Source organism: Limanda limanda, chromosome 15 (assembly GCF_963576545.1).
Source record: "Limanda limanda chromosome 15, fLimLim1.1, whole genome shotgun sequence".
Lineage (NCBI taxonomy): Eukaryota > Metazoa > Chordata > Actinopteri > Pleuronectiformes > Pleuronectidae > Limanda > Limanda limanda.
In genome coordinates, this window is record NC_083650.1 from 14,737,449 (window position 1) to 14,758,426 (window position 20,978).

At 43.4% G+C, this 20,978-nt stretch overlaps 1 protein-coding gene across 1 annotated transcript in view; it reads left to right on the top strand.

The window, feature by feature from the left end:
- Positions 1 to 1,069: 1,069 nt before the first annotated feature.
- Positions 1,070 to 20,978, top strand: part of itga9 (integrin, alpha 9) — a 53,330-nt gene continuing 33,421 nt past the window's right edge. Inside the window, exons 1-15 of the mRNA XM_061086923.1 lie at positions 1,070 to 1,521; positions 1,762 to 1,889; positions 4,261 to 4,367; positions 6,536 to 6,659; positions 8,317 to 8,384; positions 10,403 to 10,532; positions 10,617 to 10,702; positions 10,809 to 10,871; positions 11,834 to 11,971; positions 12,438 to 12,543; positions 14,767 to 14,861; positions 15,637 to 15,727; positions 16,047 to 16,092; positions 16,210 to 16,364; positions 18,158 to 18,318. Coding sequence (XP_060942906.1) covers positions 1,211 to 1,521; positions 1,762 to 1,889; positions 4,261 to 4,367; positions 6,536 to 6,659; positions 8,317 to 8,384; positions 10,403 to 10,532; positions 10,617 to 10,702; positions 10,809 to 10,871; positions 11,834 to 11,971; positions 12,438 to 12,543; positions 14,767 to 14,861; positions 15,637 to 15,727; positions 16,047 to 16,092; positions 16,210 to 16,364; positions 18,158 to 18,318 — 1,809 coding nt within the window. The 5' untranslated portion in view covers positions 1,070 to 1,210. The remainder of the gene's footprint in view (positions 1,522 to 1,761; positions 1,890 to 4,260; positions 4,368 to 6,535; positions 6,660 to 8,316; positions 8,385 to 10,402; positions 10,533 to 10,616; positions 10,703 to 10,808; positions 10,872 to 11,833; positions 11,972 to 12,437; positions 12,544 to 14,766; positions 14,862 to 15,636; positions 15,728 to 16,046; positions 16,093 to 16,209; positions 16,365 to 18,157; positions 18,319 to 20,978) is intronic.

Sequence of the window (20,978 nt, forward strand, 5' to 3'; positions counted from 1 at the left end):
TTTCCACATTCAGCAGATGAATTTAAACATGGTGTCACACTCTGCACATACACCGTTATGCACAGTGAAGGTCAAACATCCAGCAGAACAAAATCTAAACCCAGTTTGAGCAGGAATGGTACTAACAACAACAGAAGCACACAAATACAGACACACTATACAAATATAAGCAAACTGGAACATGTAGCTGGTCTGTTATGAGACAGCATGTACAGGTCCGACTGTTAGTTTATACTCTGACTTTGGTAGAGATACACATCGCTTAGAAAGCTAATAAACTACACACAGAGGTTGTTAATGTGCACAATGAAAGGATATTATATAGTATAGAAAGTGTGATTTACAATGAAAGCATGTGCGCATGTTAATGTGTAACAAAGTGTGCTCCTTCACCTCCGGGGGTTGTGACCCACACACGATGTGGAGGATTTGTTACAAAAGAGAAGAGCAGAAAATAAATGTATCTGCTTTACAGTGTTATGCTTATTAAAATATTTGTAATATTTGCCTTTTTTAATAGAAATTTTGTCAAGTCAGTAATTGATGAGTTGATTGGTCACAACTGCCTGTGACAGGAGGGTGGCAAATAGACACTTCTCTTTTTAACACGTTGGGATCTCTTCAATTTAAAATGATGCAGCAAAATCTTTTCTTATAATAAAAATGACGAATCCTCTATTTAAAACAGTGAACCCAATGTCCTCCTCGCTTGGGTGACTTTATTGAACTCTTGGTTCCTCCTCTTGAGGATAAATCAGTGAAGTCTGGAATAAAACAATAACTATTTGTCGGTTGATTCTTGGAGGTAAACGTTAGGTGGCAGCAGTGCGCCCTCATGTCTCAGTTTGACTCTCCACTGAAATGTGATGCTTTGCGCCTCAAAAACTCTCCGCGTCTCCCCCTGACCCTCGGTACCAGCGTCATGTCCCCGCAGTGACGACACACGGCCCGGTTGGTCCCTTTCACAATAAAACCCTCGCTGCGCCCTCAGCTCCTGTGCTTTTATTTTCCAGTCAGATCCCTGTTGTTGTATTTCCTCTTCTCCTTCACTGTGCTTTTTTGACACATCTGACTGCGTTTATCTCCCGACAGGAGCCTGCGAGCTGCAACTTTCTCAGATTGACACAGAATGGAGAGAAGCTGACGCACCGTTATTTACCGGACCGTTAACTCTGCTCCTCCGGCTTTCCCTCATGCCATCACAGCCTGCATGTTGTCTCAGACCAGGGGGAAGATAGTTTTTTCACAACTCCAAACTCTGAAGTGTTGGCAATTGCTCCTCATTGTTTCCCTTTTCTTCTTTTTGGACACGTTAACCGCGTTTTTACGCACGGTGCGCAAAGGGATGGCTCCTCTCCGGGGACGAAACACGGGAGGACTAAATGTTTTTCACGTCTGTCTCTTTATTTCAGCTGCTTCTTCTTACAACATAGACTTAGAACATCCTTTAGTTTTTCGCGGACCAAATTCTAGTTTTTTTGGATACTCGGTGCTGGAGCATTATCATGACAACACACGCTGGTGAGTCCCATGTTGTGCTGTGACTGGGAATGATGCAAGTTTCTATCAATGATCATGAATTTGTACTTTTAGAACAGACATGTTTGCACTTGGGCTGCATCCACAGCCAGTGCATGTGAACCAACCTTGCGTAATCTGTACTTTAACTTCTCCTGTGCGCATACAGATTGTCTTTATTCAGAGGCTGCAGTGGCACAGTTTAATGTTCTGTAAAGTGAAAACTCTTCCTCATGTGTGCAGGGTGATAGTCGGAGCCCCGAAAGCGAACTCCACCTACAGTAGCTCTGTGCACTCTCCTGGATCCGTGTTCAAGTGTCGAGTTCACAGCAACCCGGAGCGCCGCTGCACAGAGATGGACCTGGGCAGAGGTCAGTCACCACAGCCCGCAGCATCACCACAGCAGCCTCACAGCCACACACACACACACACACACACACACACACACACACACACACACACACACACACACACACACACACACACACGTACAAAGACACATTTACATAAAGACACAAAACTGAAACAGAACTGAAACATTTACACTAAACTTATGTTCTCTATCTGGGGCTACAGTGCACACACACACACACACACACGCACACACACACACACACGCACACAAACCCGCACACGCACATACACATGCACACACATGCACCCACCCACAAACAAAAGCAACAGGAGCAGTACAGAAATTAACACTTTATTCACAGAAAAGTTCCCTATCCGCACACACAGAAAAGTTCACTATCAGGAGCTGCAGTGCACACACACACACACACACACACACACACACACACACACACACACATACACGCACACACACATGTACACAGACAAAAATTTACACTAAACTAATGTTCACTATCTGGGGCTACAGTACACACACACACACACACACACACACACACACACACACACACACACACACACACACACACACACACACATGCACCCACCCACAAACGAAAGCAGCAGGAGCAGTACAGAAATTAACACTTTATTCACAGAAAAGTTCCCTATCCGCACACACAGAAAAGTTCACTATCAGGAGCTGCAGTACACACACACACACACACACACACACACACACACACACACACACACACACACACACACACACACACACACACACACACACACAGCTTGAACAGTGCAGAAATTAATACTGTACACACACGGAATAGTTCACTATCCACACACGCACACACACACTGCCTCTCTCGTCCACTCTGTGTATAAACTCCCCCCAGCATCTGTTTTGTTTTATCAGAATAATGCAGCCTTATGCTCCTCGCGCTCTCTCTCTCTCTCTCTCTCTCTCTCTCTCTCTCTCTCTCTCTCTCTCTCTCTCTCTCTCTCTCTCTCTCTCTCTCTCTCCTCTTTCACAGAGCGACAGTTGTTCTTTTTTTAGTCCTCAACCTGCGATAATGGGGACATGCAAGAGACAAGAGCGTTCTGTGTGCAGAGGTCCATAAATATTATGATAAATATGATTTATGCCCCTGCTAATATTTTCCGAGCACGTGAGCCAAAAGGTTCAGCAGCAGCACGTCCTCTCCCCCCCACCCGCCCCCCCCCCACCCCTCCCAACCCAGCTCCGTTTTTGTGGTCAAAAAGCCGGGCTGCACGCATGGCTTTAATATTAACCCCCGTGCTCTGTCAATGTATCACCAAGAGAGAAAGAGGCAAGGACCACATGTGCTGCTGTGACCAGTGAATCATGGGTCAGAGGAGCGTGACCTTGACGGGTCAGTGGAAGCTAATAACACACCGACAGACAGCCATATTTCATTGGCTGTCCAAAAACAAATAACAATCTTTTTTTAAGCAGGAATTCCAAACTCTAAGGTGACAGTTTGCTGCTTGTTTTTCGTCCGAACATTATTGTAAAAGGAATATTTCAGTTTTTTCAATGTTGTCGGGAGAAAACATGACGTGAGGTCATTTGATTTGGCTCAAGGGAATTGGGGGCAAGCATTTTTACCTCCGCCATGTAGCTTGTGTTTCACCTCTGTTTGTTTGTTAGTTTGTTTGTTTGTTTGTTGGTGAGCTAGATTACACAAAAAACCACTGAGCCGATTTCTAAGAAAAGGATGTGGTATGGGTCAGGGAAAATTAACTTACATTGTGCTGGGGATCTGGATCAGCGGTCGGATCCAGGAATTTCATTTATCTCTTTCTTTAACATTTTGAGATCAGGCGTTTGCTGAAATCTCCCCAGGGAATCATTTATATACATCTTCAGAAGAAAAAAACGCATTTAGGGAAGTGATATCTATTTGTGTGTGACATTTGGAGCCGCTTGATTGGATTTAAGGAGACTGTTGGTTCTTAGAGGAGGTTTGTTCTCTGCTGCTGCTATTCTAGCTTTCTGATGTTTGAAGGTGACGTTCAGTTGATTGATTAACAGAAGAACAGACAGATCACTTAGTTGTAAAGATAGTCATCTGGGACCCCAATAAAAAAAAGTTTGTGTCCTGTATCAACCAGTTATCAGACTTGTTCAACTTTCTAATATTGGTATTGATATCTTCTTCAAACATCTAGAGTCATGGAGCTTTAATTAATCTCATGATAGATTTTTTCTCTTTGAGTTAACATGTTCAACTGAGTAAACTTGCACATTCAGCAGGAACGACTAATATAGACCAGAGCTCAGAAAGCTGACATCAACCGACAAGTAACAAGTCACTCGCTACAAGAAGTCTTCCATCCTGACTCTCCTTGTGTTCTCAGGAAACAATCCCAGAGAGTCGTGTGGGAAGACGTGCCAGGGGGACAGGGACAACGAGTGGATGGGAGTCAGCCTGGCCCGTCAGGACAGAGCCAACGGACAAATACTGGTGAGTTCAAAAACGCCGCTGCCACCACTTCAGCAAAGCCGTCTTAATATGAACCATGCATGCCCCCAAAAACCGGCTCGATTATATCAACATCATTGTAACAAACGTCTTACCATGAACCGCACTGTTAAACCACAGCTGCTCTCAACATTACAACCCGTCCCTAGCAACAAAAAGTCCTTTGCTTCCCTTCTGTGCCACATGCTTACAAGCAGAGTGGAAGTCCATGATTTTCAACTCTTTCTTTGCATACTAAGAGCTGGAGTCACAGCTGAAGCCAGCCAGATTTGGAAAGTGCCGCGTGGTTACATAACACTGTGAAGCATTCACCTCGTGTTTGGAGCTGGACGAGTCAGTGGAACAAGGGGTTTGTCAAAAAGTAGATTGTTGCTTATGAAACCAGGAAAAAAGGCGAAAAAAGGAGAGCAGCGTTAAGAGGAAATCAGACGTAAAGTGGTGCTAATCCCAGACGTGCTTCGCTGGGTGTTTGCTCAGAGATCACAGGGGCAGCTGGCAGAGTTTGTTTAGGCTTCGGCCCCTCCGCGGTGGTCCCATCTAAGGGCAGCCTTTCATTAATGTTAACCCTGGTGTCCTGCGATGGGCAGCGAGGGAGCAAGAGGCATCCCATGACACTTTGAAGGTGGACTGGACGACTCTTGAGCCCTTCAAGTGGGAATGTGCTTGAATACCTTCACTGATTGACCTCCGGCTCTGGCAGTCACAGGAATCCCTTTCCCCTGAAGAGGTTGAGGTAACTGCTCAGCCCTTATTCCTTTTAATATGTGTGTCCTTGCTCCCTTCTTTTCTCCCCCCCCCCCCCGGTGGAATGTATTGGCACGATTTACAAACCGTTACCTTCGGCTTTACTTGACAGTCGGTACGTCAGAAAGTCTCCAGACTTCTTGGAGTTGTCGGACTTTGGGATTAGAGCGTAGACATGTGTAGCAGCGACCTGTTACGTGCACACTCTTTGGCTTCCCATAGAGAGGTATGATAAATGAATAGGTCGTAACTTCCCAGAGCCACATGTTACTTTTCCTTTTTTCTCTATCTCATGTGAATGGACTCACGTTGCCGTGCAACAGGAGAGAAAGAGGCTGCTCGGCAGATGTGTGCAGTGGTGATTTCATTTGGACGGACGGGGAAGGCCTGGTTTGCGATTGGCTTCTTTACATGACAACAGCAGAACATTAGTCCAATACAAGACTCCAGCCATGGATGCCTCCATGTGCTGCTTCGACAGAACCTGTCAACTGCTGGAATCTCTCCTTCAGCTATGTTTATATCAGCTGATTGGTCTGTTCTTTCAGAGGAATCTGCTTCTACTCAACGGCTCATGGTGGCGTCGCTACTACTGTTGGCCAAGCTTGTTGTTTGTTTCCCAACATAGCGTCTTGCTTCCAGACATTTGACGCTTTGTGTGCGCCCAAACTCTTTTATTCATTTGGATTGGCTGTGTAAGTGTGTGTGTGGTGTTTGTGTGTGTGTGTGGGAGGCCGAGTGGGGGAGTTAAACAGTGAAGGGGGAAATGAAGTGTCCCCCGAGCCACAGGAGCCCCCACCACCATCCCCCCGGGTACTAAATTATTACCACATTCACACTTATACTGTACGTGGCCTGATCTGTGCCGAGCTTGAACTCTGGTCTACATTTCCCCCCCGTTTGCTTTCTTCTCTGTCAAATGTTTTATTTTATAAAATATTGTTTTAAGAAATACTCCAGAAATAAGAAATGTAAACCCTGTTTTAGCAGCGGCACATTAAAGGCTAAATTTGTTATTTTTCTGATCTTTCAGCGCTTCTTTTTTTTGCTTTTAAATTTCGCTTCTCGAGTTGCCTGTAAAAACCCAGCAGAGCTGTTTTGAAGTGAGAACGTTTAAAACACAAATGTTAATGTGAGGATTTTCTCGCTGCACATTAAATCCAGTTGGAGAAACCCAGATCTCAGGCCATCAGGCTGAGATATTCACACCACAGACCATGGCTGTTATGGTCAGGGTTATGGATGGGCTTTAACTCCCCCCCCTCTCATTAATGATGGTTTGACAGCCACAGCGACGCTCTGACTCCAGCCCGGCGAGGAAGGGGCTTAATCAGTCGGCGTGCAGTCTGAAATGTTTGTGTTTACAGAGCGAGCATGTTGTCTGAATTTGTGTTCCTCTCCTGCAGGCCTGTGCTCACCGCTGGAAAAACGTCTACTACGACTCAGAGCACATCCTTCCACATGGATACTGCTCCATCATTCCTCCAACGCTTCAGGGCCGGAGCAAACCGCTCATCCCTTGTTACGAAGGTACAATTCCCTTCAAATTCACATCAACCACTATTAACTCAAAAAGAGACGTGTTTTTAGCACCTTTAAATTGATAACCCCTTAAAATCAAGTAAAAATTCTATGTCCCATCCTTCCACCCAAGTTTTGTGGAAATGTGTTCTGTAGTTTTTATAATATCGTGTTCACATACAAACAAAAAAACACCAACCGACCAGCAAACAAAAATATTGTGGAGGCAACAAAAACACAGGCGATAAGCCTCATTAGCAAAAGGGCAATTTTGCACAATATGTTGCCCCTAAAGAAAATTCAAAGAAAAATCTTGTAAAACATGAAATGATAAGAGATTATCCGGATCCCCAGAGGATGAGCCCTGATGGTTTTGATGATGCCCTTTTGGTGCCACTGTGAGGTCAACATCATTCAGCCGAATCTCTGATAACTATTTAATTAATTGCTGTGAAATGTAATGTCCTCCTGAGGATGAACTCTAATCTCTTTACTCTTCATCATGAGGTCAAACTTTTAATTTGTCCAGTTCATTGGTGTATGACCAAATAACTTGACCCTAACCCTGAACAAATGTCTCTCAACCTGAGCTGTGGGTCTAGTGAAGAAGATTCAACTTTAAAGCCCACAGGTTGTGTTTATTTCTTATTCCTACAATAGTATTGTGACAACACAGATTTCTGTTGGGATCCCATGAGAGGTCCAGACCTCCAATTTTGGGAAGCACCGCTTTCACCTGTTTATCCTCCTCTGTGGTTATGTTTTATTACGGCCCGTGATCTTTACAGCCAGCACCATCACATCTGCTCCTGGCCTCTGATTGGTTGGTACTGGTCCTCTGTTGGCACAGAGGACCAGCACCACGAGAGCCTTGAGGTGTGATCTCTCATCCTCACGAGTTCTCTGGCAGGAGTCAGCTCCCACCATACTGCAGTTTATTTAACCAGATATATGAACATTTGTCCAATGGAGGTGCAGAGTTTATATTTCCAACACACCTTTTTGCAAAAGAAAAACATTAATATTATTGTAAAGATGTAATTACAGCATAATTGCAGTTGTATGAGCACAGGTTTTCATAGGATTCTCCAGAAGTCATGTGTTTATAAGAAAAGATTTACTCGCAAAGTCCAAAAATGTGATTGTTTTTTATAACGGTAACAAATCAAATCCATTCGTTCTTCCGGTTGTTTTCCTCTGGTCAAACTCTACGACACTAAAATCCACTTCCATTTGGAAAATAGGCTGCGCGTAACATTTTGAGCTGACTCAATGCAAACGTGTTCCCACATATGTTTTGATGTGACTCAGGGCTGTTTACCAAAGGCTGTTTTACACCTTCATTGTGCTCCCAGGTCAGGATCTCACTTCCTTCCGTAGCTCCTGTTGCCAACAGAGGAGAAGCCAAGCAGACTTTGCATTTTATATTTTCTGCATTTTGCACGGATCCAAACTCAATATTTTTGTAACCTGAGAGCACTGTCACCCCCCCAAAGCCCTCGCTTAAGTAAGAGGTCTTCTCAGTCTGCTTCTCTGCCTCCAGATTCCTCTTGGATGGGACCAGGGACTTTGACTAGCTCCATATGGAATGCAGGGGGAAAAAAAACTCCAGTAAACGCTGGCCCGAGCGCAGAGAAATAATTTGTGGTTTTCTTTTTTCTTACAGACTATAAGCAGAAGTATGGGGAAGAGCACGGCTCATGCCAAGCCGGGATAGCGGGAGTTTTCACAGAGGTCAGTAACACTGTTGGTTCATCCTCCTAATCTGTGTGACGCTCACTTTGTGTTGCTTATCCAAGTTCTGCTGTCTGCTCACTGGTATAAAGCTGCATTAATCAGTTCACTGTTTGGTGAAAGCAGCAGTTCAGTCACAGCTTCAGTCATGTTCTGTTCTTTGCGTTTTCATATCAAGTATTGAAAGAAAGTATTCATTTTTACTTTCTATGTAGAGACTCATTTTTCTCCGTTAATATTGTCACATGCTTGATGTTTCAAAGAACCTTTTTTTCTTCTTGACTTTGACTCTCTGGTTTTCTGAGGATATTCAGAGATGTTATATATGGAGCTGAGGGGAATTTCTTTCCTTCCTTGTTCTGAATTTTACAGTCAGCGCTCTGGAGACCAACACAGGCACAAACACTACAGCGGCCTCACCTGAACTCTGGTGCGATTCAATTGCTTGAGAATATATGACTTTCCTTTTTTTCTATAGCACAGACTCATTATTGGTTTTGTATTAACCTTTTTGTATCTTTGAAAAACACCCTTTGGTCTTCCAAATGTTTTTCTGTAAGCAGTCTAGAAAGAGCACCTGGTGCAGTGAGCAGAGAGAGCGAGAGGAAGGTCAAATAGGTTTAACTTCTGAAAGGTTTCTTTGAGCAAATTTTGTTTGAAAGGAACAAAAATGTGCATATTAGGCATAAATTAAAATGTGAAAAATGTAAATTTTATCACTTAAGACATTTTGTTTTCTCTACATTAGCGTTATGATTCTTTCCTGATGTTTCTCATGTGCAGCATGTTCTGCAAAGACCAGTTTTAAAGTATCAAATTACAGTAATGTAAAAATGTGTCCTGGGGCTTGGCATGGGCCTTCAGGGGAGAAAGGCATATTGAAGATTAATTTAATTATAATACATAACTTTATGAGTTTAGCTTTTTCACTTCACCTCCTGTTAAAATCATGAAAAGACGAAAAAATGACTGAAATAGTCATAGAGCAGAAAAATCCTCAAAACTCCTCAAAAACAGTTGTCATTCAATCCATTAAAGCAAATTAACGAAATCAAAATCAAAAAATCGAAATCAACGAATCCACTCATTTGTTTTTTCCGGTTTTATCATTGTAAACGCAATATTTTGAACTGTAGGACAGATTGAACAAGACCTTTAAATACATTTCTTTTTACTTTGGAAAACTGACAATTCTTCACTGGTATCTGAGTCCAGATGATTCATAGAGAAAAAGCTGCAGATTAATGGTAACACTTTTATTTACATCTCCCCATTAATTTCCATAAAAATAAGAATTCACGGGTTCGCATTCTTATTCCAATCTGTTCCAACAGTCGTCAGGTGGAGGCTGTAAAAAGACATTTGTCTTCCAAAGAGAAAAGGTCCTGGAGACGCTGGCTTCCACAATGAACCCACTGTTTTAAAACCAGAGAGAAATCTTCACACCCACTTCCTTCTTTCGCCGCCTGAGAATGTCACTGTTGGTCTGTTAAAGCATTTGAATGACCCCCCCCCCCCTTAGAAAAGAATGCGGGGAATTTAAAGAAAAGATGTCCAACTGTTAGACCGTATCCTTGTCTGAACTGTGGGCCGCCCGTCTGGTGGTGCCCAGATGTTTGATCGCATCCTGCTGAGTCAGGTCGCTTGCTGGGTTCTCCACTGTTGTTTGTGTGAAGCAGGGGGGGGGGTCTCGGTGGTGACGAGACGTGCTCCAGTGGGAACACAGCACCTTTTATTGGCCGCAGCAGAAACAGAGCATCCTAATTGTCACAGCTTAGGCCCGTTACAAGAAGAAGAAGTCGTGAACAGCTCATTTTACAGCCGTCGGTCTGCTCCCAAGTGCTCGTCACATCAAAGCTTCAGCTGGCATGCCAAGTCTGGAGATGTGGTTTCGAGCAGATAGCACAAACCAGTCTGTGGCCACTGGTAACCAGACCTGCACCCAGCAGGGTTTCCCTTTTTTTCCCCTCCCACACGGAAGGTGAAACTCAATGAATGTTGGGTTTGTTCTTTTTCAGGAGCTGGTGGTGATGGGGGCTCCGGGGTCCTACTACTGGACCGGGACCATCAAGGTGTACAACCTGACCTCGGACTCTTTCTACAGCCCAATCACAGAAGACGTGGACTCCCACCGATACAGCTACCTTGGTGAGAAGACAGTCACTGAGAAACTCTTTGTGTGGAGGATGTAATATTTAAGGATCTGTCAGTGATTACTCTCTGTGTCTGCAGGCTACGCTGTGACAGCGGGACACTTCTCCTCTCCTAATGTGATAGACATAGCTGCAGGGGCGCCCCAGCACAGCGGCAGTGGGAAAGTAGGGACTTCATCTTTTCTCTTCATTTCCAGCAGTCGAAATGAAGTCCTCATTTTAGTTGGTTGCTGCAGTGATTTTTTTGTTTTTACGTTTTTCTCCGACACAGGTTTACATTTTCAAGATCGACGGTGGGTCTCTGGTGAAGAGTTTTCAGGCCTCAGGGAAAATGGTATGAGCTCGGATGTGGTTCGTCTCGTTTCTGTTTTGAATCAATACGCAGCACATATTTTGCACTGAGATATTGTTAGGAACAGTACAACAGCATTGTTTTTAACCGTATCTGCCGCAGGGATTGTGTAGTCAACTCTCAAGATACAGTACAGACACAGCGGCGTAATTGCTTTGTTGTCCGAGCTGCTGTGTTTATTTTTCCTTAAAGCGCTTAAACAGTAACAGTGATTTAAAGAAGCAACGCACTCGCCAGAAAACACGGCCAGGGAGTTGGCTCATGCTTCTCATTCAGAGTAAACTAGAGTGTCACTCAGTAGAAAGCAAACCTCTGCCAACGCCCATCAGTCCCCTTGGATTCAATTAAGCTGCACTAAGTTTCACACACTCATAGAAATTTATGAATAATTGGGTCTGGGCCAAAATGTTATGGGCCAATCCATATCCTTCCACCAAGTTTCGTGGAAATCTGTTAAGCTGTTTTTGTGTTATCCTGTTCACACTCAAACCACAAACAAACGGACAGGGCTGTAAACACAACCTCCTTGGCAGAGGTAACAAAGACGCAGGTTATGGTCTTCATTTGGACACAAGATGTGAGCAGTGCAGTGAGACGTAAGCAGCCAGTGTACTTTTAGTTCTTCTTTATTTGTATATCCTATTTAAGGTCTGAACATTTATTTTTATGTTGGAAGGACTTTTGCACAATATGTCTCCTTTCTATGATTAATGACGAATGATTGTGATGATGCCCTGACTTTTCCTGGGTGAAAGCTTGAAGACATAAGTTGTGTATATATTCCTTTAATATGTGTGTATTTATATCATATATGCATTTATATGTACTGTATATGTATGTTTCTATTTAAGGGGGTAGAGTGGGAAGGTATATTTTTACTGTTTAACCTTAAAGAGACGTGTCTGTGATCTGACCCATTGCTCTGTGGCTCGGCTTGGTTCCAGATGGGCTCTTACTTTGGCTCCTCATTGTGTGCAGTTGATCTGAACCAGGACGGCCTGTCGGACCTGCTGGTGGGGGCACCCATGCACAGCCAGCTCCGGGATGAGGGCCAGGTGTCTGTGTACCTCAGCAAGGGCAACGTGAGTGGGATCTGTGGGTCAGTGGGGAACTTGATACCCTGACGCACAGATTGACTTGCTGCAGTCTCTCTCTCTGTCTCTCCACGCAGATGTACATGTCGGAACTGTTATTATTCACACACTGTTGATCTTTAGCTTTGCTCCTGTTTGATTTATTCCTGACCGTATTTATTATCATGTTCATAGACTAAAACAGTTGCGCAATGTGTGATTCAGCAGTGAGATAATTTTACCGACTAAGAACAGAGCTACTGTTTGTGCAGCTTATATTTATGAGTTATCGCAGGACTCTCTGTCTGTTTGGTTGTGAAATTGTTTATATAAAAGTTGACTGTCTGCAGCCGCGGCCAAATCAGTTTATCTGAGAGAAGCAGCAGTCATTTCACTGCTGCAGGAAACTGTGGGACATTTCTTCTTTCATCTGTGAGCTCTGTATAAACTCTCTCTCCCCTGCTTCTGTTCTCAGGGAGTGATGGAGGAAGGCGGCGTTTTAACCGGCGACAGCGCTTTCAATGCTCACTTTGGAGAATGCATCGCTGCTATAGGAGACATAGATGACGATGGGTATCAAGGTCAGTACAAAGTCTTATATTTATATCAAGGTCAGTACAAAGTGACACTTGTAAAACTGCCTGCTAGACCTTTTATTATATATTAATATTAAGCAATTCTTAATTATTTTTAGACTATCACATGGGCTACATCAGCGAATGCCATATACCTGAATATGCTGTATTATTCTCAGCATTTTATCCAACTATTGGGTAATTTTTCTTGTGAGAATGTAAAAGAGCTTTTCACCTGTGAATTCAAAGATCGGTGAAGCTCCACTCAGTCCGCAACATCACCAACATTGATGAATCCCAGCCGCTACTGCTGTGAAGCGCTGGTGGCCTGTTTATTCAAAGTTTATTAATAAGAACATATTGTGAAGACGATATAATGAACGGTTATCAAGGTATGCAAAACTCCAGTTAGAAGCCAGTTAAAAAATTGAAGTAAAATCAGGATAAAAGTATATGTTCAGGAGGGATTAAAAACAAAATATTGTTTCAGCCGACCTAATTTCGTCAGGCAAATATTTCAAGAGCCTCGGGGCTCTGACTGCAAAGGTTGTGTTTCGTTTAGTTTTCAGCTGAGAGTCTGGGACAGTTAGCAGGCCTCTGCCTGAGGATTTCATGGTACGAGCCGATAGGTTCGGTACTAAAAGTTCAGATATATAAGATAGAAAAGTTAAAATTACAAATTCATACAGAACTTCTGGCGGTCACAGCAGAACGCAGAGGCATACGCACAAACTGTAGATCAACAGCCTGAGACCAGCCTGTGGGTCATGACCCCCCACCCTTAAAAAAATATATTTTAGTGGTCAGGATATTATTAATGGAATAGGAAATAAGGAAAAGAAGCACATTGTGGATATAACATGCTTCAGTCCAGTAAACACAAATTACTTGTATAGTACCACAACCATGGCATTGACTGTTTTGAAAAGTCTCCTTCCAACGTCAACGTCAACGTCTGCTACACGAAATAAGTGTCCTTGAAGGAAAGTTTCAAAACATCCCCAAGACGCAGAACAATTGGCATTGTCCTGAAGTATCTGTGGGCATGCAGACTATTACTAGCCTCTGGTGAGAGGTCAAAACAAAGTTGGGGGCCATGTTTTATAGGTATAAAGCTTGTTACAGCTCTCTAGTGGTCTATGAAGCTACAACCCAGGCAGAGGCAACCACTTTGTCCCGTCCTCATGCAACAAAACCATTTCCTCTGTATTCTGGAGAGTAATAAAGTCTCACACTTTATATTCTTCACATCAGCCAATAGTCAATTGCTGGCTAGCTGAGTTTCCCAGTAGGTGTCGTCATTTTGTTTTGATTACCCTGCTCCGTCAGGGGATCAGTAGGAAATATTGCCCTCTGGTGCCCTTGTGTGCACGGGTTCATTCGGATGAAATCCAAATTAGCCTCATACACGGATACTCACATTTACACCGTCTTTTTCCCCGGTGAATTGACTTGGCATCCCTCTCGGGCTGGAAGCTGGAAGCTGCTGCCTGGTTTCATCTCCGTGTGAGATATGCCTCAAGGCCTGCAGCCTGGCACAGTGTGTGTGTGTGTGTGTGTGTGTGTGTGTGTGTGTGTGTGTGTGTGTGTGTGTGTGTGTGTGTGTGTGTGTGTGTGTGTGTGTGTGTGTGTGTGTGTGTGTGTGTGTGTGTAGGGAAAGATGGCAGCTGGTAAGTATAACTCATCTGGTAACTCATCACTCTCAAAGTGTTGAAATAGCCAGACTTGCTCGATGACTGAAAATATTATTTACAGCTCAACTGCTGCCATTTAATTTGAAAGAACTACCGTAGAAATAATGTTATACCGTCGGTTTCGCCAACAACAAAAGACTTGTATAATTCTACTTCCACAGAATGAGTTGATTGTTATCGGATATTTTTGGTTCTTCAGTTTCTGCTTCACCACATGGCGTGGAAGTGTGTTGGTTTATAAAAAGAACGTTTACATATGGACTATGTGGAAATGGGATAAGGAGACGTTGTTTCACTGCCATTGCCAGCACTTTATAGCCTTGTTTCCACTTTCTCAGAGGTCGCACACGTTTTATTGCCACTAAAATCACATAATTGTCTATTAAGAGTCTTACTGTAAAAGCTTGTTTCCAAGGCACTGGCCCAGAGTTAATGAAGGCTTGTGTACACACACCAACAAACACAGTCTTTTGTGTACCCATTCATTTCTGTTCCAGCTTTTACACAGAAACACTTTTTGTGCTTTATTTGTTAGATGTAGCCATTGGAGCACCTAAAGAGGACGACTATGGGGGAGCTGTTTATATCTACCACGGGGACGCCACTGGAATAATCAACAAGTACTCAATGGTAAGACAACTCCTGAGCTGTTTTCTGACATGGAAATTTTTGTTTTTTTGGTTTGCTTTTCTCAATGTCCATCTATTCATTTGAGGGGCGGTACCTAGATAGAACATGCAGGAGGCAATGTTTTTGGCTTCCAGCACATTGGCACTTACCACCCCAAAACTCTCATCTTTCCAATTTGACATATTTGTCTGCGTCTTCAAGGTGTCGAACTCTTTTTTTACCTGGCATTTCATGCATTTTGAGATTGTTGATTTCTTTTGGTATTCAGTCTTGCGTTTGCTGCATGTTACAAACACCATTTTATTCTCTGGGAAAGGCAGGCAAAGTTCTGCAAAATATCTGCAACAACTGATTCAGACGTTTGCATTCTCACATAGAGACCCCTTGGAAAATTACAGGAAAATGCATGTCTAAAACCAGCACTAGTGTCATACTGTGTTTTAGTAGTAAGCAAAGAAATCTCATAATGTTATTCTCTCTTTAGTAAAACCAATAGTTGTCTCTTTTACACTTGCTCGTGCTCATATTAAACAAACAAGATATAATACATCAATTAATTGAGCACAGGAAACTGCCAGGCTGGCTCTTTCCCCCTGTTTACAGTCCTAATGCCAAGCTGAGGTACCACATGTGTTATTTTTTACAAGTCTGTAAAAGCAATGATTTATGTATGAAAAAAAAAAAGCGAACCCACAGGAAAAAAAACACATTACACAATGTGCTTGTGTCCATGATGGCTCACCAGTTGTTTGAAGGCTGGTTTCATCTGTTGCAGAAACTGTCTGGGCGCAGCATTAACCCTGGTCTGCAGATGTTTGGCCAGTCGATCTCCGGCAACGTGGACATGGACGGCAACGGTTACGCAGGTGAAGTCATATCATACTGGAAGAGGGGGCGTCAGGGACCTTAAGTAAAAACATAACACATAAAAAAAGGATGATTAAATATTTGTTTTTGCACCCTCCTGGTTTTAGGCTCTCATTGTGCTGTAAGTGCAGAGTTTCAGACTCGTGATAGAAGCATCTCGTTTACTGCATTCCACAGCTGACTTCCAGCCCGAGCCAGCATGACAGTTAAAGACCTCTGTGCATTGTTTGGGATTTGCAGGTGTAAAGAGTGCTGTCAGCAGATCATGTCTTCTCTGTGGTTGCTTATTAATCCATCATGCTCATGTGTTTGTTCTAGATGTCACCATCGGAGCGTTCATGGCGGATAGCGTGGTGCTGCTGAGGTGAGTGACTGGATCAAACTCTTGGACACAGACCTGTTTTTTTTCTACTCTGCCCGAGTCGTTTAAATGTCTGATCTCTCCCACACCGTGTTCCTGTGGCGGCTGATGTGGTCGTAGGTCCCGGCCTGTCATTACAGTGGACGTCTCCATCTTCCTCCCGGTCTCCATCAACATCTCGGTGCCGCAGTGCCACGAGGGAAACCACAACCTGAACTGCTTCAACGCCACCGTCTGCATGCGCTTCCGGGGAAGACAGCTGCCCGGACAGATAGGTATAGAGAAGAGATGAAGAAACATGCCTGCCACTGTGATAGAAAGTCCTTAATTCATATTTAATTTGTAGTTTAAAGAATTATTATTAAATATATTTGATAATTTGCTAATTATTCTTATTATTTAGGAGAGTTTTATGACATCAAGACTGTAAGCTAAGGGGTACAGCAATATTTTCACCAATAATTGAGTAATTTACTTACTTTATCGTATATTGTCAGTGCACAATAATTGTGTATATTAATATTGTCTCCACTTTCTCAAACTATCCTGAAACGAAACTAAAATATCATGAATACAAACACCATCATTTTGAGCATTTGGAGAACCAATCAGGAGTCAGTCTCATTAGTCAATAATGACATTTCACCCTATTTTTGCATTTTTATTGTGGAAAATAACCAATCAAAACAAAACCTACTGTAAAAACTCAAACATACATAAGTGTATTACCTAAACTGACAGAAACCATCTTTGAGAAAGATGTATTTGACGTGTTGGGACTTTTTAGTTTGGCCCATGTCCCATCCATTAATGTGGAGGAGGTGGCAATCGAGATGCTTGGGCTTGTGATTTGTCATTGCTCTATCATGCACCTGCAGATGCATTCATGCTAAAGTGAAATTCATAACGTTTAGACAATCATTTAAATGAGGAAAATGTGTGAGCATGATCATAGGGTCACACCCTCAGTGTGGTTAGACCTTGGCTGTTGTTGACTGTCACTGCTTATGGCCGATGTTTTGCCCTTCAGCCTTTGCTTACTGGCTCTTGGGTGCGGTGCCTGTTGATGGCTGAGGTGCAGTCCTGTTCCAGTGTTTGGGTGTGGTCACTCGGAGCCGCCCCCAGGGGAGCAGGAGTCCTGGCGTTACATAATGACTACATCAGGAATAAAGCTTCTCTGTTTAGCCGTCTGGCGAACGCCATGGAAAATGCAGCACTATGTGTTTGGTGACTCCCATAATGAAACCTTGCTTTGCCTCCTCTGTAGTGAGCTCATGGCGTTCCCTCTGTTGAAGGGAGGAAACAGTAGGCTTTGGTCCGACTGGAGTGTGTGCGCCGCCCCTCCCACTCTTTTACCAGTATGACACCCTCTTGAAGCAATTACTACAAACTGAGGCTGATTCATTCAGAGAACTGGGTTTCAATGACCAGAGGCCCATATAAGGGTTCTTCGGAAACATTAGCAATGTTTGACTTCATGCTCATGATTTCTCATTTCAAAATAGATTTTGTGTCTCAGCGTCACTTAAGCCAGGGGTGGAACCTGCAGGAATGTAATTATTGAGATGTTTTCTTTCACAGCAATAGAAGTTCTGCTCTACCGGTTGGAAAATTAATTTCCTTTTTTGGTTAATCCTTGTCTGCTTACCTTAAGCTACCGAAATATCTGCACAAAAGGCCTATTTTTAAATATAAGAGCATTTTGTCAGTATCCATCCTAGCATGAGCTAACATTATTAAAGATAGCTTATGTCTCGGTGAATGAAAGATCTTCAGATGAAATCGAAATTCATCACAGTAGGAAACCTACAGGGAAATAACATTAAATCGACTGAAATTGCTTCTGATTTTCTGAGGCAACACAGAACAAAGAGCTTCTGTTAATCTCAAGTCATATCAGATGATTTGACCAGGAAACATCCCATCTTCCCTCTAATTTGACAGCACTTAAGATCATTTGTTACATTCAGCAGAAAACCAAACCATGCATACTTCAAGATTATCTCCGCTGAGTGAGCGGCTGCTGTCGGCCGATGTCGTGTGTGACAGCGTCTCTGTCTCCTTTCAGAGCTGCTGTATAACTTGACGGCTGATGTGGATAAGCGACAGAAGAGCCAGCCAGCGCGGGTTTACTTCATTCACAGCGGATCTCAAATCAGCCAGATGAGCCAGCAGCTCAGCCTGGACATCAACAGGGAGCAGTGCCAGCCCTACACTGCCTACGTCAAGGTACGTGTAGATCGTCTGCTGAGTTTGTGTTGGGTCGTCCGCTCGTTTCCCACGACCTTGAGTGCTCTCACTCCGCAGTGTTGATCAGTGATATGACTTATTTGCTTATGTGCTCTGTTTTTCTTCTTTATTTATTCATGTAGTGTTAATGTTTACATCTTTAATGTTTGAACAGATTAAAACCAAGAGAAAAAGATTTGAATGTCAATATGCTGGAAGGACCGTCACACATCCCAAGTCTTTTTTCAGACATGAACTCAGGAGAATGTCCACACAATGGGCTGTGGACTTTCTCTGGAGTTTTCCTTTCACATATGAGCAGGAGATTCTCTGCTCAGACATGTTAACAACAACACAGAAAGCGTTCAGAAATAATGAAACTGAGGCTGATCTCCTTTGATAATAAAGGGAGATTATCCGGAGTTCAATGCACGTCTGAAAGCAGCCAGAGTGATGTAAGAGCAGAGGCGTTAGATGAGCAGGCATCTGCTGGGAAGTTATATGTGTCCCCCTGCTGGGTTAGGTTAAAGGTAACAGTCAGGCAGTTGGCGGTTCGTGAAACCCTGCTGCTCATTTGTGGGTCTGCAGAAACAGGAAACAGATTCTTCTTTGTCATTGCACAGTCCCTCCATTGTGTTCCTCTGTGATTAGGTCGAGTGGCCACAGAGGGTCCTCGTCCTGAGGTCACCATGTATATATCACCTCCTGTAATACAGAGGCCCGCTGCAGGCCTGTACATTTCACTCGAGTTCCTAACAGTCCTCTCCAGGTACTTCCACCGTGGGAGGCTGAGCTGTGAATCACGGCGCCTGCCTCTCTTCCTGTTCTGTAATGAGTGCACATCACACACACCAGTATCAAGGTGTTTTCAGAAGAGCCTGGAGTGTGTTTATCCAGACTCTTCATTAAAACTGCATGGCACCTTTCAGACGTAATTTTCCCTTCTCTTCATTTAAGTTTCAACACAGAGGACATTAACAGGAGGGTTTTAAGTCATGTAAAGTGGTGTTTCTACTCAAAGTAATTCGGAAATTTCAACACTTGAACCAAATACACTCAGGTTTGTGGGTGGGCGAGTGAATTATCGCTCAGTCTTTCCTCGTAGCTGCCACCTATCTGTGGCATCTTCCTAGCGGTGAGATAAACGCACTTAAACTTTAAGTGCCATCAATCAGGCAGACACCGGCTTCAGTGAGGAGCCGTATTTTGCAGCTATGTTGGTTAGTTGAGACTCTTATGTTGCTGGATAAAGTTGCACTTGGATGTAGTTAAAGGAGTAGGTCGTTTATTGGGGAAATTCTGGGAAATAAAAGACCACCCTTATGTCTGTTCCTATGAAGCTGGAGCTAGGAGATAGTTAGCTAAGAAAAAGACTGGAAAGGGGGAAAAGTTTATCTAAAGGTAAAGTTTTGCGAGCAGCTATATGCTGCACCTTTCTGGGCTATCATACCTAGTACAAATTAAGTAAATGGGATATAACTCGTGACCTTTAAAGGTTCCAGCGCGTGTGTTTTTGTTAAACCTTGTACAAAGCAAGTGAATTTGTTTCTCCATGTTTCCATTCTTTACATAAACCTACATCAATTTTCTCCTGAATTAAGCTTTATATTAAAGAGACAAATATGATGATTAACCTTGTCATTTAAAGTCTTGTCTGCATATTTTCCACTCTGTCTACAAATGCTCAAACAAGGATGCCGGGCCAGTAGATAGCATTATAGTCTATGCAATGATCCGTCAAATACCGAGGAAGAATGCTGTGGTCCAAGTAATGTTGAGTGAGGCTGAAACCTGCTGGTAAACTGTTGCAGTGATGCTAAATTTAAGATGTGACTTGATGGAAGGCATTTGTCTGAAGAGGCCTGAATGCAGAATTTGTTTCTTAAAATATCTGTATTAGTGTGGATCCCTATGCCCTTAAAGGTCTCTGTCATAAGTCAAATAAATATATATCCCAGAAAGGTAGACTATACTTTAAATACTCTGTAAATATTTACATTTACAGATGACGAGCATTTTCTGGGCTGACTTCATACAGACAACATTACATCTTTCCTCTGTGGGAATATTTGGATTGGCCTCGACTGAGGTGTGAAGTGCAGCTGCAGCCGTGTGGATTATTTTTCACTGTATGTATTCATGTATCTACACATTCCACCTGCTCAGCAGCAAAAAAAACTAAAGCGAGATTCCCAGAGCTACCAAACCCTGAAAAGCCACACAGGATGGGGAAGGTTTGGTGCCCAAATCACAACCTTACCAGACTTGTTTACGGGCTGAATGACTGGTTTATGTATGAAAAGTAGTGACCTATCATGATAACAGAAGAAAGGAAGGATCACCATAATCAGAGATGATCTGTCTGGGGTCACGTCTGCTTGACCAGTTGCATCATTTATATTCTTGTGTCCAGCCCACATGAGCCAGTTCTTCCCATTCCCTAGTAGAGGTATGCTAATGGAAACCAGCTGCCTGCCATCTTTAAGGGTGGGTGGCAGGGGGTGGTGGGGGTGGAGGAAGGGGCGGCCTGAACGCCCACTCCTCCCTGCTCACAGCTGAAACATGCATTGAAAAACACAGGGCCGCAGCGTCACAGCAGGGCGGGAGGGTGCTGTTGTGTCAACAGGGGCTGCATGCTGGCACCGCTGATGGAAAACCCT